This window comes from Genypterus blacodes, unplaced genomic scaffold (genome assembly GCF_046128005.1).
Source record: "Genypterus blacodes isolate CSIRO-AG114 ecotype Tasmania unplaced genomic scaffold, CSIRO-AGI_Gbla_v1 ptg000131l_1, whole genome shotgun sequence".
In the NCBI taxonomy this organism is placed as follows: Eukaryota; Metazoa; Chordata; class Actinopteri; order Ophidiiformes; family Ophidiidae; genus Genypterus; species Genypterus blacodes.
This window is the reverse complement of record NW_027466933.1, coordinates 2065308-2089140: the sequence shown is the minus strand read 5'-3', so window position 1 is coordinate 2089140 and position 23833 is coordinate 2065308. Positions and strand designations below refer to the sequence as shown.

The window sequence follows — 23833 nt, the reverse complement described above, 5'->3', positions numbered from 1 at the left end:
CATAGCTGTTTGGCACTGGGAGTAGCTGAGCAACCTTCACCCTGAGGTGCCACCTTTCACCCTAGTGGGATTGATCACATGACACCCATGGTCTCTGTATAGTCCATGGTTAAAATGTTACACAAGTAGAAGCTGAGCCAAAGCAGTTATTCTTTCCAGAATAATTGGCCTCTTTCCTCACTTCGCCTCAGCTCCATGCAGACAGGTAAGGATTATATTAGTATTTCCACCAGAGACAGCTACTGGGCTCCAGTTTACCTTTTAAGTCACTCGGATGAAATAATTCAGTGAATTCTCTTATTTTTTACCAGTCTAAGTGCTGAAGTGTTCTTATTCTTATGGTGTCGAAGCGCATTTCAAATTCAGATGTTTTCATTTGGGCAAAATACATCAAATACAACATTTGCAATACTTCAGATTATAGAAAGTGTATCCGTTCAAATTAGAAAACAGGAGAAATGGAACACAATTTTCCACTTAATATCCATCAACAGAACAGAATGTGACATATTACTTCAACTACTAACAAACCAGCCCTCAGATATTCAATGAATGCTAGATGTCTTATAACGTTACTCATATTTTGTCATTTTTTAATAGAAATAGTGTGTCCCCTGCACATGTAGTGTTATTTTTAAATATTTGGCAATGCATGTCACGTGTCAATTGTTTTTCAGAACATGACGACTGTATTTATTTGTCTATGTGTTTCCACCTCCTATAGAGACGATGAGCTCAGCTGATGCCTTGCAGTGTAGGAGTGAGTGGTCTGAAGTGAACGGACAGGCAGACTTACCTGAGCCTGTCTCATCTGAACCCATCTTATCTGAACCATCTCTGCCCAGTCTGATCTCAAACACTAATTCATCAGAATCAGATGTATTGGACTCTGAACAGTACAAACCTGATGGTCAGGCTGTGAATGAAACTGAAAAAGACTATCGTCAATACCTACACAGGTAAGTCTCAATGTGCTGGGATAAAACTAAATGTCTGCCTGTCACATACAATTCATGTAGGTTTGTATCCTGTGTCTTAAATCTAATTACCACAGCTGTATAACACTATCAGATAGACATTAAATGATATGTACAAGTAAAAAGAGAATGAGACTTTTTAACCATACAGCAGTGTGTGTGTGTGTGTGTGTGTGTGTGTGTGTGTGTGTGTGTGTGTTTGTGTGTGTGTGTGTGTGTGTGTGTGTGTGTGTGTGTGTGTGTGTGTGTGTATGTAGGTTGTTTGGGAAGGAGGCAGCTGAATCCTTCCTCACCCCTTCTCATGTTCACACAGAGGTTTCCGACTGGTATGACCAGGTGATCGAACTCATGGGAGGTAAATCACAAGCAGTGCTGATCAAATGTCTGCTTGTGGAGTTACGTAGGTCTTGTATGGCTACATAATTGGTGTAAAGATCAATCACGTATTACGAACATGATCTGGATTGAGATCTATAATGATTGACTGGCTTTACCACCAAAATGTTAAGTGGTCCTCACTGAATCACACTCAACCTACCTGCCAAGCTTCATGGAAATCCTTCTAGAACGTTCTGCTCTCTTCCTGCTAACAAACACTCTAACAAGCAAACACGAAACCTGTGAAGTGAAAGTACTCACCACTGAGAAACTGAGCCACACTTAGTTTTGCTCAGCTCATTATCAGCAAAGAGTTCCAGTATGGAAAATTTCCAGCAGTTGTAAACTTTTGCTCCTATCTAACTAAAATAAGATTTAATAAGAATGTTGTTTGACTTTAGATAAGGTCAGTGCTGTGGCATTGTGGGAGGTGCTGAGAGAACAATCTAGACTTGCTGAACTTGAAGAGAGCGGCCCGTGCTGCAGTGAGGTCAGTGCCGAGCACACACACACACACACACACACACACACACACAGACACAGCAATATGCACACCTGGGGAACCGGGCAGATTTTTCCCTCTCCCACTCTCTGTTATGCTGCCGAAGTGCATAGCTCCATCTGCCAGACTGTGCTCCATCTCTTCATTGTATAATATAACTGTTACAAATACACTGCGTACACATACACACACAATGTAGAGGGGCAGTAAGTACACAGGAGTTAGTACACAGGAACTCTAACAGGAAGTCTAACCCGATGTATTTGGTTTTGTCTTCATTCCACCGTCCCCAGTTTGAATCCAAAGTCTGTTTTTGCTTTGTGTTTTCTCTCTCAGGTCTTAAAGGCATGTGATGACGCTGAATGCCAGAGTAAAAAGCATCGCCTACGCCGCCTTGCAGGGATTAAGAAAATGTTTCATCTGGCTCAGCTTCGCCAGGTTTCCTCAGTACAACTACTTGCATCAAAATCCTTATCCCTACCAAAGGAATCATTGTAAATACACCTTAATCAGAGCACCTTTTCTTTTTAACTTTAGGTTAGAATTGTATTGAGAGGTGTTCCTAATATTTCACCAAATATAATACTGATTTATATAACAGCACCGCTGACTATGGCCACATTAACTACCCTTGGGTGAAATCAACACCTGCTCTCAGTATATTCTGACTGTAGAAGTACACCTGTCTGCTCACTAGGGGGCAGGCCTTGATCATCCTGTGCCAGTGGTGGTGTGTGGTTTAGGGTTGACTTTTGCCCCGTGAGGTGTAACGAATGCTAATGGAGTTTGTGAATTATAAACTATGTGTGTGAGACCCTCGGTTAGACTCTAGATTAGCTTTCAGCTCTAAATGGAACAGTCAGTGTGTCACCATGAAGGATCTGACATGTTCGTATGAGAGAAAAGTGTTGAAATGTGGCTATGTGTACTAGAATGAAACTGGAATATGAGTTAGAACTATGAAAGGTCAAAAGAATTAACCTCTGACCTGTGTTACTGTGTATTATAATGTATTGCGCTACTCAGTGTTGCTACTCCCACCAAAGTCCACAGATTTAAGGGGATAAAATAGTTTGTTTTTTAAAGTAAAGTGTAATTTTTTCAGCAGTGTATTGTGGAACGTCACCAAATGAAGTCAGTTAACAGAACAGTTTAAATCACAGCAAAATAATCAAATAAAAGTATCTATATCCACAATGAAGTCGATGTTTGATGTATCTGACACCTTCAGAAGTGTCTGAAAACAGTTCCCCCCCCTGTAGAGAATTCCTCCTGTTCAGAGAGGTTGTAATAGCTCCACCGGGCCTTTAACTAAATACACACGTGCACACTCACACACAGGAAATTACACGAAAGCACTTGTAGTATGTAAAGAAGAGGGTAACGTTGCTTTTCAACTGTTCATTTTCGCTTTCGGAGTGTGTGTACCATCCAGATGTTTCCCTGTCCAGAGTATAGCCTGCACCTGTCAAATTATACCCTTCACCTCTATTCTCCTCTGACTTGGCGTGTCCCTCTTTCCAAGTTCCTTTGGTCAGTTTATTTTTATTTATGAGAATCTTGTCTCTTATTGGTAGATTTCCATGTTCCAATGCTTACATTCAGCTATGACCTACAGCAGGTGTGCAGTTTTTGACCTGTTCATGCTGTTTACTTTATGTGTTTGCAGTACATGAGAATTGTGCTGCACAAAGGGATAATTATGAATTCCAGCCATTCCTGGGCTTCACCTTACACAATCTACACTGACTCCTGACACTGGGCTTTATTGATATTCCACTCTTGTGTTTTCTTTCAATCATCCCTCTTGCTCTCATTGCAGTTTGCGCCGACAAATACATTCAAAGCCCCACTCACTTTCATGTCTCTACTCAGCATGTTCTCCATATTGCACCACAAGATAATCAGATACTCACAGATCATGTCACACTGCAAAGATACACCGATGCACTTCCATCAACCCCTCTACAAAGGAGACTGTCCCCTTGTTAAGCGGCTGCTGGGTGGGGATATGTGATAGGTATCTGTTGGCTGGCACCAAATAATGAGCTTGCTGAATGAGATTGTCATCATCTCTTGATAACTCCCATGCGACAACAGCCATCAGTGAGGAGCCATCCTGCTACCTTCCCCTCATACCTGCTGTCATCCTCCAGTGAGAGCCACGGGTTCGAAGAAGCAATGCGGGAAGAGTACTATAAAGTACTACTACACTGTAAAATGTGTAGGAATCACATGGTAGGAGTTATGGTATGCACACGTTGCACCAAAACAATCACATGGGCTCAGTGGACAGGAAGAATAAGATTATCCTGCTGTGTTCACCTCTCGGTTTACATGAAGCCTGGAGAACAGACAGGTCCTGAGAGTCCTACAGTCCTGAGACCTCAGACCATTACCAGGTCTTAAAATCTCAACTAGAAATGCATTTAGTATAAGAGAGGAGCATCAAGGTCCCATGATGGCATCTACCATATATTTATTTATAATTCTGTAAATGCTATTTGGTATGTGAATTCATGAATAAGAATATTGATCTTTCTCTGTTGGGCCTTGAGTGCAGTGTACTGTGCTTCAATGCTGGTGGGGACGGGGGAGTGTTAGTATAAAAGCTCAGAGTAAATCCAAAGTCTCTCTCTCTCTCTCTCTTCTCTCTCTCTCTCTCTCTCTCTCTCTCTCTCTCTCTCTCTCTCTCTCTCTCTCTCTCTCTCTCTGCACTGCCTATGCTGAGTGAGGCACACAATCACTGCATTATCAAAAGCCATGACAATGCATGAATGGGCAGGCGAGTTAATGTTTCAAGATAAAAAAAAATGGAAGTGTGTGTGCTCAGTCAGTAGTAATCTGCATTTTTGGACACTTGTGTTGTGACCTGATAAATGCTGTGATGAAACAAAACAATATATTCACTGACTATGTGCATATAAACGGAATGTAATTTTGTCCTTCGATCTACAAATTAAGCTTTGAACAAACCAAAACATCTACCACTTAATTATAAGGCCACCAACTGTGAGGCAGATCAGGTGTGCATGTAAGCCGCATTAGTACGCATTCAGGAAGGAAAATACTGAAACCTGTGTCCTCTCAAACCCTGCTCTATGGCAGAGGGGATCAATCCTCTCACCAATGACTATGAGCCCTTCTGTCCTGTGTGCAACTCCCTCTCTGTGCACATCGCCAAGTGGGCAGCTTATCAACTTCAGTTTGTGATTTACAAAGTCGTCCATTCTTATTAAAACACCTGAATAAGTTGTTTCCATATACTTCAGTGCCACCAGAGGGCACTTTAAGAGGAACATGAACCACCGTTTGAGAACCACTGAATTAAGCCAAATTATGATGCAAACTTAGAAAGTTATTCTGAAATAACACTTATTTTGTAGGTGGATGTCTGTTTACGGTTCATTCAACAGTTTAGTGGACGTGTGGCGTGATTCACATTACAACTTTTCTTCTCCAGAGCAGCAGTAAGAGAGAGCCAGGGCGGCAGTGGGCTGGCCCAGGCGGGACTGGGTGGGTCCAGCAGCGCGGCGGTGGGGCCTACCTGACCCCGTTTCACTCCCAGGACTCGCTTCACCTCCGCCCGGTCTGAACACGGCGGCATCCGCTGCACACCGGGGAGCGAGCTCACACAGGCGGGGGAGCCGGTGTGCGACGGACGGCGTGTGTTAGTGACAGAGAGAGAGAGCGCGCGGGGAGAGGAAAAGTACCGAGCAGGTGAGCTCCATCTTTATTCCTCCGTCTTTTCAAACATTTATCGCCGGTAAATCGAAAGTAGAGCGCTTTATCACCATTTGATTACAGCTGTAATACACACAGGCGGAGTTTTTCCCCGGACAGTTACTTTGTATGGAATTTGTGTCTGGCAGTATTTTTCCAGTATAAGTACCTCAATTGTTACTTTAAAGAGACTTTACAGCAATGCCTAATGTTTTGCTGTAATTTAATGCTAGGCTAAGTGCTGTTAGCTATATATATTTATTTTTTTTGCCGGCATGTTTTAGTAATGACCTAAGTTTCCATGAGTAAACTTCACCTTCAGTGTTGCAGCAAACAAGCCCAGTCACAACGCTGGGGTGACATGTTTGTTTGTGACATAGTTTATTACTATCATTATTATTATTAATTCAGTTTGTTTACTGCTGATAACCTGTCGGCGCTATCACTCAACACACATGCAGGTGCAAATGTGTGGGAAGTTTCACATTAATTGTAGCCTACTGCGCCCATAAAACTGTTTCATTCAATTGTATCGCGTCAATAAAATGTATACAGGAGATGACAGGGGTTCTCAAAGTGTGGTGGGTGTACCACCGGTGGTACGGCACTTGACTCTGAGATTTCTGGATCAACAGTTAAAATGGATGGAAATACTGTGATTGTGGAAAAGTGTTTATAAAAAAGATGGGGTTCATTAAGAAACACATTGAAGTTTGATTTTTTATTATAACAGGTGTTTTTCATGATGAATATTATTATTATATTATATCATTTTTTAATTTTTCCTCTTAATATTTATTTTTCTCTACATATCTTTATTGCACCAAACACCAAAGCAAATTCCTTTTAAGTCAAAACCTACTTGAAAACAAGTATAATGAAGTGGCTTGTTGTTGAGGTGGTACTTTGCTGTCCTTAGCAACCGAAAGTGCTTTTTCATTGATGAACATTTAGCAGTAATTTAGCAAATAATGAGGAGAAGCAGTGCAATGCTTCACTTGATTACCAAGTCTAAGGACAGAGAGGGTAAAAGCTTGCCAAGGCCTGCGGTAAACTACAAGACTACAATTGAAGTTGAAAGGTTTTTAGGATGAGGTAATCCTCCTAAGGTGACTTGTGGTTTTATGTGTGTGGACCTCCTCTCTGACTGGCACCACTGGCTGCTGGAGGGCAGATTTCTTAGTTACAGTCATACCAGACTTTCTAACAACTACTTTAATGTGGAGAGAAGGAATAGTGTCATCGATCAGTGAAAAGGATGAGAGTAGTTGTAGAAGGCGTACGCACAGTGATGCACAATGATTTTCAGATGTTTTGCTTAACAGTGGTGTTCTAAGTTAAAGGGAGGTTGTATTTGTCTGACTGCCTATTTTGTCCTGTCTGCCATCTTTCTTCCATTGATAGACGGGTGCTTACTTGTAGATAAACGTTCCCATGGCCCTTGCAGGCTTAGTCTAGCATTAATCTGCTCAAGGACCTGGCCTTTTGCCCCACTGCTGAAGATCAACTCTAACCTGAAGGGTTAACAGGATCCACAAGTCAATCAGACCTCAAATGGCTGAACTGAGGATGTGGGAAGGAAGGAGAATTGTTCACGACAGCCATGTCTTAGCAATAATTGACTATAGATAGATAGATCAGGTAATTGATTTTGCTGATAAACTGTATATAATTGGAATTTGTAAAATATCTGGTGCACTCTATTGACTACAGGACAGGCAGGGAAAGAGACTGGTTTGATGGATAGATAATGGGGGTGTGTCGAAATTAGCATTAGCAGTTATTAGTGCAGATTAGTGCCACAGTGTTCTTCATTTCCTCCTGTCATACTTTGCTTTTCCTCCCTTCCTCTTGTCTCTTAACTTGTCAGCACTAAAGGCCTCTCCAAAGACTTGTGGCATCCATTGGTGACCTAGCACTGTAACGGTGTGTCTTTGATATGTGAGCCTCTCTCTGGGCCTCTGCGGGCTGAGTTCCTCATAATCATGTCCCCAGATATCAATCAAACCCTTGTTCGCAGCCCTGTGACAGAGGGACTGATTACCTCTGCACCCCCTCTTCATCTCTTTGTCTCTTTGTGTGTCTCTCACTCGTCTCTTTCACTGCTTTCTCCCCGTCTGTCTTTCTGTTCAAGCAAGTGTCATGACAGTTAATCAACTATTACTATTATGATTTTCTGTTAGCCCGAAATTGTTTTAACATTAGAAATAAGAATAACTTGTGTAACATTTGTGACCTCGTTTCACATCAGTACAGGACTTCAACAGGACTTCCATATAACTGTGGAGGTTTGAAATTCAGTACATCGTCATTTTGCGGACACTTTGGTTCACTCTTTCTGTGACTCCTTACTCTGTCAGCTTTGAACCTCAAGGAGATCATCGAGACTCAGACTAAGTGATAAGCACTGACAGTCAGTTTCTCTGACTGTCTGAAAATCATCAAAGGTTCATCTGCTTCTCAAAACGTGATCATATCAGACATTTTCTTCCCCCAGAATCTGATGACTTACAGTTACTTCCAATTATCTGGATAAGGATGAAAGAATCAGCTCACTCCTCCACCCGCCCTCCCACACACACACACACACACCCTCACACAGTAAACATTTACAGGGGAAATTGGTGATTGCATTTGTCGTTTGACCACTAACAGGAACTGCAATTTCCTCAGATGTGCTATTCTAGGCCAAATTTCCCACTGATCTAGTATGTCATTGGAAAAATATTCTAAGCACTGATTTCCCATCATGCTGGGCCATAAACCCAAAGTTGTCCTATTTGCCTTCACCTAATGACTCTTTGGCTTTCTAGTCCAAACATGAACTTGGTGAGTGTGTTGGTCTGAGTCTGAGTGTGTGTGCATGTATACACTAGATATAATCACCTCAATGGTTTCCCACTGGCTACTGTCTGGTCATGCCCTCCCTCACATGGGGTTTTGTAGGTTTTTCAGGTGTGCCGCTGTGTGTTTGGTTAAAGATTAATTTCTCAGAGATTTCACCTGAAGACTTCAATGGCACCGCTGACGTCAGACTGGATCTGATACAGAGCGCTGTAGATTGGTTGAGTGGGCAAAATGAATACATATAGGAAACTACATAGAACACGTGTAGGAATGTAGAACACACACACACATACACACCCATTCATTTGTACCATATATGTTTGTGTATGTAAACACAGCAGCACATGTCATATCATTTGTGCTTCATTGAAAATCAAGGTCAATAACATGACACATCCCATAAAAGGAGCTTCAACCCTATACTTTCTCAAAATGGACAGTTCCTGTACCTGTCAGGTTAATCTTGCTTCTAACTTGTCAGTAGAAAGAAGGTGAAGAGCCAAACTGTATTATGAGATTTCCTTTGACTCCATAGGAGATGATCTGGCGACGTCTGTAGCGGATTAGTTGTTTTTGTTTGAAGGGTTGTTTCATTGTTAGACACTATCGTTAAATGTAATCCTCTGGGTTGAAGTTGTTGTATGTGGGTGGTCTGATTTCTATTAAATTAAGCATGTTCGGATTGTTGACTGGTAGAATGTTGATAGTAGATCATCTCATCTGCAGAGGCTTTTGATGAAATGAACAAACAGTATATTTAATAGATTATATTGCAACTCCAACATGTTGCTGTCTGAGTGTTCACTTTATAAGAACTGGCATTGGAGCTACAAGTTCTCTGTACCTTGTTGACTTGAGACGGCAAATGAAAGTCTAATAGACCATTTGTGTGAATGTTGTAGCTCCAGGAGCACGTGTTTTCTTTGTGTACTGTGTATAGATGCCAGAAGCTCTTTATAGTGAGTCACCTGCATGAACAAAAAAGCAAACTTCCTCCATGATCTCACCTCAATGATCAGATCCCATCTCCAGCCCAGCCCAGCCCTATTGCACAATACCTCACCAACAGTGTGTCCGTTTGACATGTACACACACACGCACACGCACACACACACACACACACACAGTCAGGCTTATCATGTTATTATGTTCATGGATATGGGAGCCAAGGATTGTTTGGACTAGAGTCTTGAGATTCCTTGGCTTTGTCTGACACAAGAGATATATATACGGGCGGCGCTGTACTTTCTGCACAATTCCTCTTATCTTTGTATTCCTGACTGTGTGTGTGTTTGTGTCTTTGCTCAAGGTCTTAGCTTCTCCATTCATTCACCAAACCTGTAAACTTTGCAAGGCTTGAATTCCTGCACACAGACATGAGCTTAAGACACCAAAGAGTCTGGAGAGAGAGAGAGAGAAGTGTTGTGAATCGAGCATGTGAATTACACCCTTTGATTTGAGTTTGTATCATTTGTATGAATTGCCTCTTGCCACGTAGGACAGTGGGCAGTGACCCTACATTCCCACAGTGAGCTCAGCTGACGACAGCGTGAGAAAACCTCACTGTGGTTTATTTCTGCGACATGTGCGATGAGACGACTGAGCTTGAACTTTCACCAGTAGCTCCGCTGGTCTCCCCGCTGTGGTTCCTGTGTCTTGTGCGGAGCCCCGGTCTGTTCCTCCAGTCTCCCTCTTTAGCAGAGGTCAAAGGTCACATCATGAGAGGGCTGTGGGACTTTGTTCTCTCCTGTGGTTTTTGTTGTCTTGGTCTGGGTCACACATAATTGTGCATGAACCATGCTCGCAGAGACACACTGAAAAATGTTTGTGTGCACGAAGCAGAAACACACACACACACCTTCTCACTGCTTTCTCTTTCTTTTTCCCCCCCATCTCCCTTTCTCTAAGCGGTTAGCTGTCAAAGACTTAATCACAGCACAACAGCTCCATCTCTGATCACTTCATTCTGAGGGTAAGGAGGGAGTATCAAAGAGGGGAAATATGGACTTCCTACATAATCACACCTCACATTGTGTGCTGTTTATCTACCTACATCTTTTACATTTTCCTAAGCTAGCATGAAGACACTATTGCTTTCTGTTTGAGAGTGGAGCTGGCGGCCAGTGGTCATTTCCCCGGTGGTCATAGAGCCTGTAAAGTATGTTTATATGATGGTGGTGGCTGTGCATTGTACTGAAGCTCTGTGACCTAGTTTACCTCAAAGGTCTCCCCCCCTCCACGTCACTGTTTCTCCCCCTCTCATTACTTCTTCATTCCTATCTCCAACATCATTTTCTCCTTTTCTCCTCGGTGCTCCATCCTCCTTTCTTTTCTCTTCTTCTCCTTCCTTCCCTCCCTCTCTCTCTATCTCTCTCGCTTCCTCCGGCCTCCTCTCTCCCTCGCTCTCCCTCAGTGTCCAGAATAAAGGGGTGGTGCATTCCACCAGCCTAGAGACCGTTCCCCTCTTTCAGCCAGTGGCTCACAGAGTGACAGAGGAATTAGAATAAGAAAAGCTGTCCTTTCACCCCAGTGCCCCAGTGACGAGGCAGGGGAGGGATAGAGGGAGTGAGGGAGGGAGAAATTGAGGTAGCCAGAGAGGCATTGAGGGAGGAGAGGAATGAAGGGGGTCCCGCACATACTCTGTCTTCTGATTGGCTATTAGTATTCCCTCTGTTTTTACATCGTCGCCGTCAGTTGTGCTCTGAAGTTTGTTTTACACACGCTGGCTCACATAGATGCGACGCATGTGCATGCACGCGTAAATACACACATTGGGGTCCAGGCCGGCACACGTGCACAGTCGATTATGCACACACACATGCACTGTCAAACCAAACTGGCCCGCAGAGACGCTGAGTGACTGATTCAGACCACGCAGAGCAGAGGAGAGTGTGGTGACCTGTGGCTGTGTGAGTACCAACCAAAGCTTAAATCAGCCTTTGTTAACTCTGGATTAATGTTGGTTATGTCATTGCTATTTTACTGACCTACGGATTAGCATTCATTGATGTCTGGCAGTCTGTTTGTTCGGTATTTTGGACTACTTGCTATTGCTTTTGTATGAAGTATTCTGCTGTGTTGTGCTACTTCTTTGCTGAGGATGCATATTTATGCCTTGTATCATATTATTGGCTGTTTGGTGGATTAGAAAGCTGCAGATTTAGTTCTAGAATCTGACCTTGTGCTGTCACCACCATGCATGCTGTAAACTTTCTTCTCTGTTAAGCTGTTAAACTGTAACAATAGTGCAGTAGTTCAGCATTGCAGCAGTTGGTATTTTCACTTTGAGAGGCCATAGCTTGTGTTGTTGTGGTGTATTGTAGTGTAACCTAGATAGAAGTAAACACTTCTGAGCAGCTGATCTAGATTTCTCAACCCGTTTCCTCTGCAGAAGCACTTTCAGATAGCGCTAAGTCCATGTTAGGCAGGTCCTCTTTGCGGTCCTCTTCACTCCACAGACAGGGCAGATTGCACACTGCGGGGCCCTCAGCACCCTCTTGAAGACGATCAGCCCCCATCCAACCAGCCAACCTGCTCTGTCAAACAGCAAATATGACATCAGTAATCTAAAACCAAGCTCATAACACAGTTCTATATATTTTTGTTATCTTGTGAATGCACTAACAGCACTAAACAGCACTGAAGCTGCTGCAGAAACACTGAGGCCCCTCCTGGGTGCTTATGCCTGAGCAGCATGAGTGCTGCACCACGTGGGCCTCTTATTGCCATGCTGAGTATGAAAAATGCCTTTGAATACATAGCAACTTAAGATCACCATGTCATTAACTTGAATCAGAGTCTTAGGTTGAGTCTAAAGACGTCAGTTTAGGCATTTTAACACAACAAATGTTGAGCTTATTGACACAGCCAGTAGTAGTGCTTGCTTTGGAGTGCTCTCAAACTACGGCCTTTTCATTCCCTTGTGTTCTTTTTTCTTCATGTACCTACATTTATTTGTTTGAGAGGTCACATCGACTCAGTGCACGACATGAATGATGTGTGTTCTTGCCCAACAATGTATGAGCGTATAGACACACACACACGCACACACATACTGCCCATTCAGTGAACAGATCTGGATGTTTGTGGAGCCTGAGTAAACAGCAGATCTTTCTTCTCCTCTTTGTGGAGGTAAAGCCCCGAGGCCACTGTACCACAGTATTCATTTCATTATGTGTGTATCATATAAAGGCTCAGTGTGTAGCATTGTACTGGACAATTACATCGGAGAGATTAGAACGTCCACTGTAAACAAATCTTCAACATGAATCTGAAGGCTCACCTTTGTAGGTGATTGAATGAGATTGGGCAAGAAATTAAAATCAAATGTGTCAAGCTTTTTGTGGGTTAAAGTAATCAACAATTGGAGAATTGTAGATTCCTTCGAGCTGACAAACTTTTCTGCTTTACAGCCAGAGAGACAGACAGACAGACAGACAGCCAGGCTGGTGACCGTCATGGCCGTGTATCTGATCCTCCTGCTGCAAGGTGAGTCAAAGTCTCTTGTGTCTGTTTGTCTCTTTTATTCATTCATTTAGTTTTATTTCATGAATGTGCCCCAGCTGTAAACATTGCAAGCACACATTCTGTAAGCGTTCACACATAACAAGAATAATGTGAGCTGTAAAAGGAGCCTAAAAGATATTATTGCTTTTGATGTGAAACCTGTGTGACACTTCAGACAGTGTTGAGAGTGTGTGCATGTGTGTGAAACCAACTGGCCAGAAACCGTTAAAACAGCAAACCTCCAACCCTGTGATGTACGACATGTTGGTGTTGATTTTGCCTTTGGAGAAATCCTCCCACACACATGGAGCCAGTGTACATTGTCATTAGGTAATCCATTATTATTTGATCCATTCTAATCATAGGATTGCGTTCTAACCACAGATGTTTACGCTGGATTGTGTTTAGTGAACAGAATGTAGCAGGAAATGGAGCTGGCAAATAGGTGCCACCCGACCACCATGTTAAAATGATTGGGTCGCACCAATAAAGCCTCATATGGTGATAAATATAAATGATTGTGCTTTGCTCAATGACAATTCAGATTTTAATAAGTTCCCCTGCAAGCCTGCCAATTCTTTGAATATCAATATACATTATTAGATTCACATGATGGAAATACTTAATGATATCTGATCTGTCATATTTAAAAGTAATTATTCTGAAAGATGTGTTCAAAAAAGTATTCACAAACTCCTTTCTGTCTGAAATAAATAATAATAATCATAGATAAGTCGGTGGTTGCAGAAAAGAGGCAGAAACAGACAGACACAGTGAGCTGGAGCTGGTTGACCTTCAGCCGTCAACATCCACAGTTATAAAAATGTAAAACAGTAATTCATATTGTGATAATGGGATGTTGAGCAAGAGACAATTAGCAGAGAGATTCCTGTCTGTAGAGAAGATGCATGTGTGTGTGTGTGGGTGTCTGTCCGTCTGCTGTGGGAAGCCCGGTCCTGCCACCTTGGATCTGGAAGCTTATCAGGTCAACTATCAGGATTTGGAAAATTGTAAGGATTGTGCTGAAAATCTGCTATTTAAGTCCATCAGAATCTGGAGTATTTGTGGAATGTGCAGAAAATGATGGGTCCACTGACAGCAGGGCTGGATCTGAGACCAAACGGGCCACGGGGTTAATTGATGACTGAGGGGTATTTTCAAAAAGGGCCACACACACACCCACGCACACACACACGCACACACACAGTCACGCACACACACACACGCACACACACACACACGCACACACGCACACACGCACACACGCACCGCCACTGTTTAAAAGGCTTAACAGGAAGGGGTCCTGCTGTGGTCACCCACCTTGGTTTAGGACTTTTGGAGGACTGAACAGGGATTTCATTTAATTCTTCTACTTTGAGCCACTTCACTTATCGGTACCTGGGTCATTCAGTGTGTTAATGATTAAGCCCGGGAGATGTATTCAGGTGTGTGTGTGTGCTGATTATGCTGATACAAAAGCTAGAGATACATGCCTAGCTGCACATACACAGATTTTGTTGACGGACTGAAACACACTCTGATGGTGCTGATTCAACAGGTTCAATCAAATGTCTGAAGTACAGTAAGTGCTTCAAACACACAGATACTACACTGATACTACTACTACAGTAGTTTGCAGAGAACACTCATTCAATGGAGTGTGTGTTTGCATCCATTGTGTCCGCACGGACACCTGGAATGTTTTCATAATGAATAACATTTTCCTCCTTGTCCCTGCATTCCTGTCATAGCACATAGTACAGAGATCGGATACGACACACCGCTAAACCAGCTGGTGTCAACAACAGCTGTACAAGCCACTTTACAACACACATTTGCTCATGTTGTGGTCTTTGTTTTTGACATGAAGGAGTGTTGTGCAAGGAGGAGAGTAATTGACTGCTGGGCCGTCACAAAAGTGTACAGGTACACCATCTTAGCACGTAATTGGTCGCTTTTCATAGTGGAAGATGAACACGTTAACAGTCTTTACCCCTTTTTCATCCAATTCTCCTTTTCAAGCCGGATAGAAACGCCACAAAACTGATTTTCCAAATGCAGTCTCACAATGTAATGAGACATAATCCATCCTCTGCTCCTCTGTCTGCCTCGCTGAGTGACACTTCTCTGCTACTTGTTAGTCATTGAGAGTGATTACTGGATTTTCCCAGTCTGATTAAAGAGATTGGTTACTTTGCCCTTAGGCTACTTTTCCGTACTACATTACACAATTGAGAAGGTCTGAGATCATATTGCCTTATTGTTGTTTTAGTCGTGTCTGCTGAAAAATGAGGAATGTCCCAAAAAAGAAGGCAGCAGTTCCTCACAAGGATCAGAATATGTGAAGAACACACCTGGGGACGCAACAGACTGCAGCTACAAAATACAAAGGCAAAATACTAAGATCTTTATGATACTTCAATGCTAAATACACAAGACATACAGTGAAAATGCACATTCTCTATGCTAGTCGGGGCAGGTGGAAACAGAGTAAACGATCCGTTAACCACAGCCCACACAGAGTGAAAGATGGACAGGGCCCCTGTCGAAAGCATGTTTTGAAAAATGAGGTTCTTTCACATGTCTTTTACTCTGTGTGTGTGTTTGTGTGTGTGTGTGTAGATGATGGTGTTGCCTTGTAATTATCAAGACAAGCACCAGTCTTTTTTTTTGTTTCTGTCTCAACACACACTGGCAGACAGCAGAAAGCCTTTCCATAGAGGGATTCTGTTCGTGGCTAATTTTACAGGAGGAAAATTGCGTGTGGGTGTGGTCTGTTTCCAAACACAACCTCAGTCATCAATTAAAACTCTAAAAAAAGAGGGTCATTGAGCCGTACTTGGTGGTACATGTCTTGAGAAGTATGACTAAGGTGAACATGTCCTACCACAGCTGGATCTGAAATATTGCCCTAAAAATATTGGAAAATAAAACAAATATTGTGGGAAAATGAGGCTGTAATCTGCTGCTTAATAACAATTGTACAGTGGATTATAGTATGATGAGCTGAACCACCGCTCCGTGTGTTGCTTCCCATGCTGGAGACAGTGCAGTATCCTTATTTGAGTAGTAGGGTGTGAACACATGTACTGTCATACCTGTAACATGAGGTCAGATGGAACACAGACACCGTTTCTATGGATCTTTATTCTTGCAGGGTTTGTTTGAGTAGAGGTGTGGTGGATTTGGGTTGGTGCAGTTTTAACAAAGGCAAACATTGGAAGGCTTATAAATGTTCTACTTTTCCTGTGTTACATAAAGAGGATGTGTCTTCTTTAAATGGACCTAAACACGGCTTTGTGCCCCGTCTTTCCTGCGCCGGAGTCGGTTGAGTGGAATTGTCGCGGCCTTGCTTTTTATATGTCATGTTCAGTCGAGGTGTGTTTGATTGTAATCTACAGTCCAAAGGTTCACATTCACCCATTTATTGTATATGGGTGTGTGTCCACCTGCCTACGCAATATTGTGTGTTTTACCTTGGTGTACCTCTTCCTGCCCATTGACTGTGTATGTTGTAGAAGGTTCTAGAGAAGATAACTTTCGAGACGTTTGTGTAATCATAAATGAATTTAGGATTTTGTGTAGCCATTCATGTGTCCAGTTACATTTTGTCATTGCTGAAGGAGCCAGAGGCAGAAGACTGTGGCTGTAGTGGGCAGAATGCAGGCATGAATGTATAGAAAAGTGAGAACATACGGCGACAAAAAAGAACACTTGTACAGTTGAAAGGATTAAACTGTAATCGTCTGTAACTGTAAACACATTAGCTGTATCTTATCCCCTCTGAAAACTAACTACATCACTGAAGTCGGCTCAGAGCAACCAATATTTCACTTGTAGTATAACATAAGTCAGTGCTGCAGAACTCCCCTGAGTCTGTTTAGTGGAGATATGTTGTTTTGCAAACAGGATGCTTATGATTCCATTTCACAACCTCCATTTTGCTCCCATCGTGCCTCGACATGCAGCTGCTGTGTTGTTTTCTGGAGCTCTACAAGGATGAAAGGATCCCAGACATCTCTCTCAGTATCTCCCATCTCTTCTCCCTTTCCCCTGCCAAGTCTGTGTCTTCTCTGCCCAACACGCTCTTGTTCTCAATGATTTTCAGTCTTGTATAAATTTGGGGTTTAAGAGAGAGAAAGGGAGCAACAGAGCAGAGCCACAACATTTTGAAATCTACTTATGTGGTTCTGGTCTTTTGTTATTTCTTCATTTCATTCTCCTCCATGACATACGTACGACAAGATTGTGCCTTGTGAATTGTGACGCTCAAAAAAGTCCAAAGTAGCATAACCTCTGAGTGTTGTTAGACAGTTAGCACTCTGCCCACATGCTTAGAATTCCAATAAGGGAAATAATTGCCAGGATGTCACACATTGTCTAAAAGCTGCCAGTAGTTTAGTTACTACAGCCTAACAGCAAAGGATTGAAAAATGATTAACATTGAAAGTCTCCTTTAAAAGTGTGTATTTTTTGGTTTGCCATCTGCGCTTCAGTTCTTTGTGCACCATGTTCCATTGGTTCACTACACAAGCATCCATCCACCTTTACTCCAATATATACATTCATCTATTCATCCATTCTCTATCTACTGTACATGGTCACACACCCTAATCCAGCATGTTGATGAGATAGCCAATTCCCACTGTCCTGCCCACTCAGTACATCAGTATGTCAGTATGCGTTGTGACACACACTTGTAATGGCACCAGGGAATGTTGGTGACAAACTGTTATGTGTTTCTACATTGGTGCTAGTGTCTTACAAGTCTGCTGTGTGGGACCACTTACTGAGTAATTTCTCCATCTTCCCTCCATCCTCCCATCTTTAGCACTCAGTGTGTTTGCACAAGAACTCCCATCTGGTCCTCATGGCTGTACGGAGGGAAGCTGTTACCCGGCGACAGGGAACCTTTTGATCGGACGAGCCGTTAACCTCACTGCCACTTCCACCTGTGGCCTAGAGGGGCCGGAGCACTACTGCATCGTCAGCCACCTGCAGGTCAGCTCACACATCTGTCTCTCACTCCCATTCACAAAAAGGTTTTTTGTCGTCATCAGCTCTAATGGCATAAACTTGTCAAGCTCAAAAACATCTAATAAAACATGTTTTTGCATACCTTCTGACTCATTCTAACTAATCTGATAATGGTCTCAAGATACATTTTCCACCTGGTCTTATCCATATTGACTTTACTACAGTTTGGATTTGGAATTTTTGCTACAATGCCACTCATTTCCACATCTTCAAAAAGTGTTGTGTGTATATTCAGCTTCACGCTCCCGCCTCATATCTCTCACCACCCGACCCCACCCTGCTCAATGCATGGCATGGCAGGGTAAGGCTTATTTGTTCCCCCCTCTCTTGTGCGTTCATCCATCTTCGCCTCTCAATCCCTCCTCTTCCACTGTCATGTATGCATCTGTCTGTTTGTTTGGAGCCTGGTTTCCATGAGTAAGGCCCCCCACAAGCCTATCCTGCTGTCGAACATCAGGCCCCAAGTGTAGACACATTGTCAACCCTCAGCCCCCTCTCACTCTCGCCCTTTGGGAGCGCAGAGAGAGAGAGAGAGACTGTGAACATAATACACTTATCATTGTTCTGTTCCTGTGAAGAATACAACAAAGACTGCGTACATTTGTTTAGCTTAGAGCTGGGTCAGGTGCACTGATCACGTCGATGAAAGCTGACCACAAGATAAACTGTACAACAGGAAGGAAGCACTCTTGTTCTGTGTAATCTAGTAAAGGAGAGCTTCTTTGTTATTTCCATATTCAGTTAAGAACAGGAACTCTTCTACAGAAACTTCTACTCCAACTCACTTCTCTCTTGTCTCCCTCTTGTCCTTACTGACATGATTCTTGACATGTTCCCCATCATGTTGACCTGCTCGCATCCCTTACACTACATCGATTTCTGTGCATCTACATGTATGTGCCTGCACCTCCATGCCTTAGGGCTGGGATGTCCCACAGGCTGAACTTCCAGGTGAAACGTGATTGACACCTGGTGATTGGTGACAGGCTCTCTACCACTGTAGAGAGCAGGATAGGGTAACAAGCTGTCAGTTTGTAAATCCAGGTGCAAACCATCACCAGTCACTCAGCAACTACTTTCCACACCAAACTCTCTCCCATCAATCTTAGAACTTTAGTTTTTCATCAATCATTGGTGTTTGACTTCTCTAAGGTAGCTTTTGTCCTTGTGAGATCGTATTGCATCGCTTCCATGCGTGTCCAAGGAGAAGCAGTTGGTAGGTGGCAGCAGTCAAGCCGATTGTTTTGAAGACCTTTAAAAGGAGCCCTGGTTTGGCCCTTAGACCCGCCCGGTAGAGTGGAACCAAAGCTGTAACTCTAGACGAGCTGCGGCGATGAGAGCGAGGAAGCAAGGACGGACGAGCAGTCAAGGGCAAGTGAAGGAGAAGAATGAAGTGAAAGACATTGGATGAGCTAAAGATTAAGAGAAGGGGAGAGAAAGGCAAGGAAACGAGGAGGGAGGGCGGAAATTTGAATTAGAACAGGACAAATTTGATTCAGAGGTGGAATTGAGGGAGGAAAGGGAAGTGGATTAGGGAAGTAAGGGGGTGTGCTTTTTGTCCAGCCACCATCGTAGTGTGACATCTTACATCAGTGTATTGTCGCAGCAGAAAGCTTTATAGTCGGGCTTACCAGGCTTGACTAATGGGAGATAAATAAGACCTCGGAGGGGGGAGGGACTTATGTCCACGGGCCTCATTTCTCGCAAGTTCAAGCACCAAATGAACCTTTACAGTAGCAATCCTGGAGAGAAAGACACACTTTTCTTGTACTCGATCAGGAATCCTTTATTATATCAAGATGTTTCATATACTCTTTTATAATTGGGTTATGTTTGTACCAATGAATGCCTTATTGGAATTGCAGCACAGTAACAAATAGGACAAGAAACAAGCACCAACCATAAATGTGTTGCTGCTGATGATGATGTTGATTCACTTTTGACAAATCTCTTACAGTTACAGAGATAAATAGGATGTTAAATGATACTGTAAAGCTGTGGTGTATTGCTGTATTGCTGCTGACCTTCCAGGCGTTTTGTGATGGCACACGCCTTTAAAATGGATGGGCTACTGTGCATGAAGGAATGCTGGGGGTTTTTTCAGCAACTGGGCTCTGAGATGAGTGTGTGATCAGATTTATGCCTGGATTAGGGAGGGTAGGTGAAAAAGCTAAGTGTGCACGAATAAACACACACACTAGATTTAAACACACATTCACACTTGTACAAATGGCCGTATGTGCACATGTGGTGGTGTTTGTGCAAACACACATTGAGCACAGCCACACACACACTGCACTTGTAACATGCTGTTGGCATTTCTCTTTAACAGCCATGTCCTTTTTAGCAGCTTAGTCACCCTTGACAACAACCTAGTTAAGAAATACTGCGCTGGAATCCACTTTTACTCTGTGCCAACTCACCCTCATCTGACTGGTTAGCCCTCCTTACCCTCCCTGGTCCCCTCTTCTAATGCGCCCCCTCATCACGCCCCTCTCCCTCCCCGGCCTCCTCGCCATGCCACTGTTTCATTGTACCCTGACAATTGCTGTGCCATAGTTCCTTCTTTACTGCGAGCTCTTCACATTCCCTTACCTGGGCCTTCCTTTCTCCTCCTTTTTTCTATCTTTTCTAGCACACTGCTTCATTCAATTCTCTTGGCCTTGATCCCTACATTGTTGTCTTATCCACATTCCCATGCCCTCTCCCTTCACAGTTTCGCTTTCTTTCCTTCCCTGCCTGCCCGCCTGTCTTCTGCCACAGCCATGTCATGTTTCTACCAACCAATTGTTATATCTACATCTCATAACCTCCCTCTTAGTCATGAAGATGTTGATGAATTAAGACTTCATTTACATCCAGACCTCAGTCTTGAGCCAAGATCCTGTTACAAGATGTAATAGATGGCATACCATGCTGCCTCCTCCTGCCTCTCTCCCCCTTTTTTAATCTTTTCATCCCGTGGAGATAAAGTCCAGTCCCCTCTGGCTTTCTTTCACGAGTCAGATAATCTTAACTCATCTGTATCATAAGTACAGATGGTGAAGTGTCAGCCATGTATAATGGATATCACAACATTTCTGCTACTTGTATAATCTGTAAAAGTTTGTATTTTCTTCCGTGACAGGAATCAGACAAATGTTTCCAGTGTAACTCCCAGCATCGCTACGACCCACACCGCCACAGAAACAGCCACCGTGTTGAAAATGTGATCTACCTCAAGGACAGAAATGGAGACTACACCTGGTGGCAGTCTGTTAATGGTGTGTAAATGCATGTACAGTATGTAGTGTATGTCTGTTATTTACATATACAGTATATATAAAACACATACTGTAGAAATTGCATTATACAAACAAAATTTGTAAGTGAATGTTAGAATGGGGATACAACTTTATAGTCTTACCGAAAAGGAGGCAAAACAAAGCCAAAAACAGGCAGAGAGACGTTTTGTGTTGCTTTGACACTGCGTGACTGTGACCTGACTTATTTCCTCCACAGGACAGGAGACCGTCAGCATCAGACTGAACCTGGAAGCTGAGTTCCACTTTACTCATCTCATCATGAAATTCAAGGTGTGTGCCTGTGTGTGTGTGTGTGTGTGTGTGTGTGTGGGGGGGGGATACATTTCAACATTGAATTCTCTCTGTCTCTCAGACATTTCGACCTGCAGCCATGATCATCGAGCGTTCCGCAGATTTTGGCCGCACATGGCGCCCATATCGATACTTTGCGTATAACTGTACGCGGACGTTCCCAAGCATCCCCGCCAATGGCCTGCATCACATCAACGATGTCATTTGCGAAGAACGCTACTCTGACATTGAACCCTCCACTGAGGGAGAGGTAGGAAGCTGACTTTTGCGTCGAGTTGACTTCTGCTTAATAAGGTCATCTTACTTATACGATTCTAGCTGCAGACATCAATATGGTGACCAACCTGAAGTCCTAAAATTGACTTGGCTGACTGAAGTCTCCCAGTCTCTCCTTTATTTGTCTGTTTAGGTTTCTTTAATCTGTATTTTCATATTCATCTGTATGTTTTTTGCATTGTAGGTGATTTATAAAGTCTTGGATCCTGCCATTCATGTGAACGACCCCTACAGCTTAGATATTCAAGGTCAGTGAAATATTCTCTAGAGTTTTTATCATGACAGAAACCCACTCACAGACAAGAGAGGTTTTTTTGCAGACAAAAACACAACATCACATGTTTTTCTATGTCCGTCATAAAACCATATTCAACAGAATCATGCTAGAGTGAATTTCAATAGCTGCTGTAGCTAAAGTCATTCAGATTCTTTTCATATAAGTTGCATTGACAAGTCCATACTAAAGCTTTTGAAGTGTTTGATATTCATGTAAACACACCCTCAGAAAGGGCCTGAAGCGTTTCTTCCCCTGTCATCTCCGTTGCAGAACTCCTTCGCATCACTAACCTGCGGATCAACTTCACCAAGCTTCACACTCTGGGTGACGACCTGTTGGACCGACGCTCTGACGTCCTGCAGAAATATTACTTCTCCATCTATGAGTTGGTTGTCAGAGGGAGCTGTTTCTGTTACGGACACGCCTCTGAATGTGCCCCGGTGCCAGGGGTCAACATCCGGGAGAGTGGCATGGTGAGGGTCATTTCTTGTGTTGTCATTTAAGATAATATAAACTCATGATACTGAAACCTTTTGTCATAAATTATTTCAAATTCTTATGTAAAACACAGCTTAAAGCAACAATGTGTAGATTCTCAGCAGATATTCAGTAGATGCACTATTACACATCTGACCTTGACACACTACTTCATGTTGATGAGTGTGTTCTGTTACTTGTTTACATATCTGCCTGCTGTGAACTGCAGTGGTCTCTCATTCATTTTGGTGTCTTGTGATTGGACAGATTCACGGACGTTGTGTCTGCAAACACAATACAGAAGGTCTGAACTGTGAGCGCTGCCGAGATTTCCACCACGACCTGCCATGGAGACCAGCTGAGGCAGACAACCCACACACATGTAGAGGTTAGACACCATGAAGACCCCCCCACACACACATACACATCATCACCTTTCAAAGTCATCTCTGACAAATAAGTGTCAACTCTGAAAGAAAGGTCAATTGGTAAAAGCAAAAAGGTAATAAAAAGGGATTATTTACAGAATATTTACCTCTTACTTTTTACTTAAAAGGCTACAAATCAATTTTAATGACATTTGTTGGGCCGGCCGTAACTGGAAGACTGCTGGGCCTTGGCAGAGGTACAGTTACACTCATGAGCGCACCTCTAGTTTACCTTGTATCTTTCTGTTTCTCCAGAGTGTAACTGTAACAGCCACTCCAACGTGTGCCACTTTGACATGGCGGTGTATTTGGCCACGGGCAACATTAGCGGAGGAGTGTGTGACGACTGTGAGCACAACACCATGGGACGCAACTGTGAGCTGTGCAAACCTTTCTACTACAATGATCCCGCCAAGGATATCAGGGACCCACGGGTCTGTGTTGGTGAGTTATAATGAAACCTTTGATAAACCTGTCAGTAGAATTTGATCAATTTCATCTCTCATCTCATATCTCCATTCATCTTTTATTCACTTTGTCGTCTCTTACATTATCCATCTGACCTCTGACCCCTAGCCTGTGACTGTGACCCGGTGGGATCATTGGATGGGGGAGTGTGTGACAGTCACACCGACCTGGACATGAGGATGATCGCTGGGCAGTGTCGCTGCAAAGCAAACGTCAAAGGCACACGCTGTGACGACTGTAAGGAGGGTTACTACGGGCTCAGCCAGAATGACCCACTGGGTTGCCAGCGTAAGTGTGTGTGTGTGTTTCCTGCTGAAAGGTTTTTGCGTTAGAACAGGGAT

General features: G+C 43.2%; 1 protein-coding gene and 1 long non-coding RNA gene across 2 annotated transcripts in view; both read left to right on the top strand.

Annotated features, from left to right (window-relative positions):
• The first annotated feature begins 734 nt into the window (after positions 1 to 734).
• Positions 735 to 3010, top strand: LOC143010880 (uncharacterized). The gene is made up of 4 exons (XR_012964872.1): positions 735 to 959; positions 1235 to 1332; positions 1757 to 1845; positions 2194 to 3010. It is a non-coding gene; the product is annotated as an uncharacterized LOC143010880 (long non-coding RNA).
• Positions 3011 to 5420: 2410 nt separating this feature from the next.
• The window catches only part of lamb2l (laminin, beta 2-like), a 28911-nt gene continuing 10498 nt past the window's right edge, over positions 5421 to 23833 (top strand). The window contains exons 1-11 of the mRNA XM_076163389.1: positions 5421 to 5577; positions 12840 to 12915; positions 17765 to 17934; positions 21098 to 21233; positions 21472 to 21545; positions 21628 to 21816; positions 22027 to 22090; positions 22390 to 22592; positions 22864 to 22984; positions 23280 to 23468; positions 23601 to 23780. Coding sequence (XP_076019504.1) covers positions 12885 to 12915; positions 17765 to 17934; positions 21098 to 21233; positions 21472 to 21545; positions 21628 to 21816; positions 22027 to 22090; positions 22390 to 22592; positions 22864 to 22984; positions 23280 to 23468; positions 23601 to 23780 — 1357 coding nt within the window. The 5' untranslated portion in view covers positions 5421 to 5577; positions 12840 to 12884. The remainder of the gene's footprint in view (positions 5578 to 12839; positions 12916 to 17764; positions 17935 to 21097; positions 21234 to 21471; positions 21546 to 21627; positions 21817 to 22026; positions 22091 to 22389; positions 22593 to 22863; positions 22985 to 23279; positions 23469 to 23600; positions 23781 to 23833) is intronic.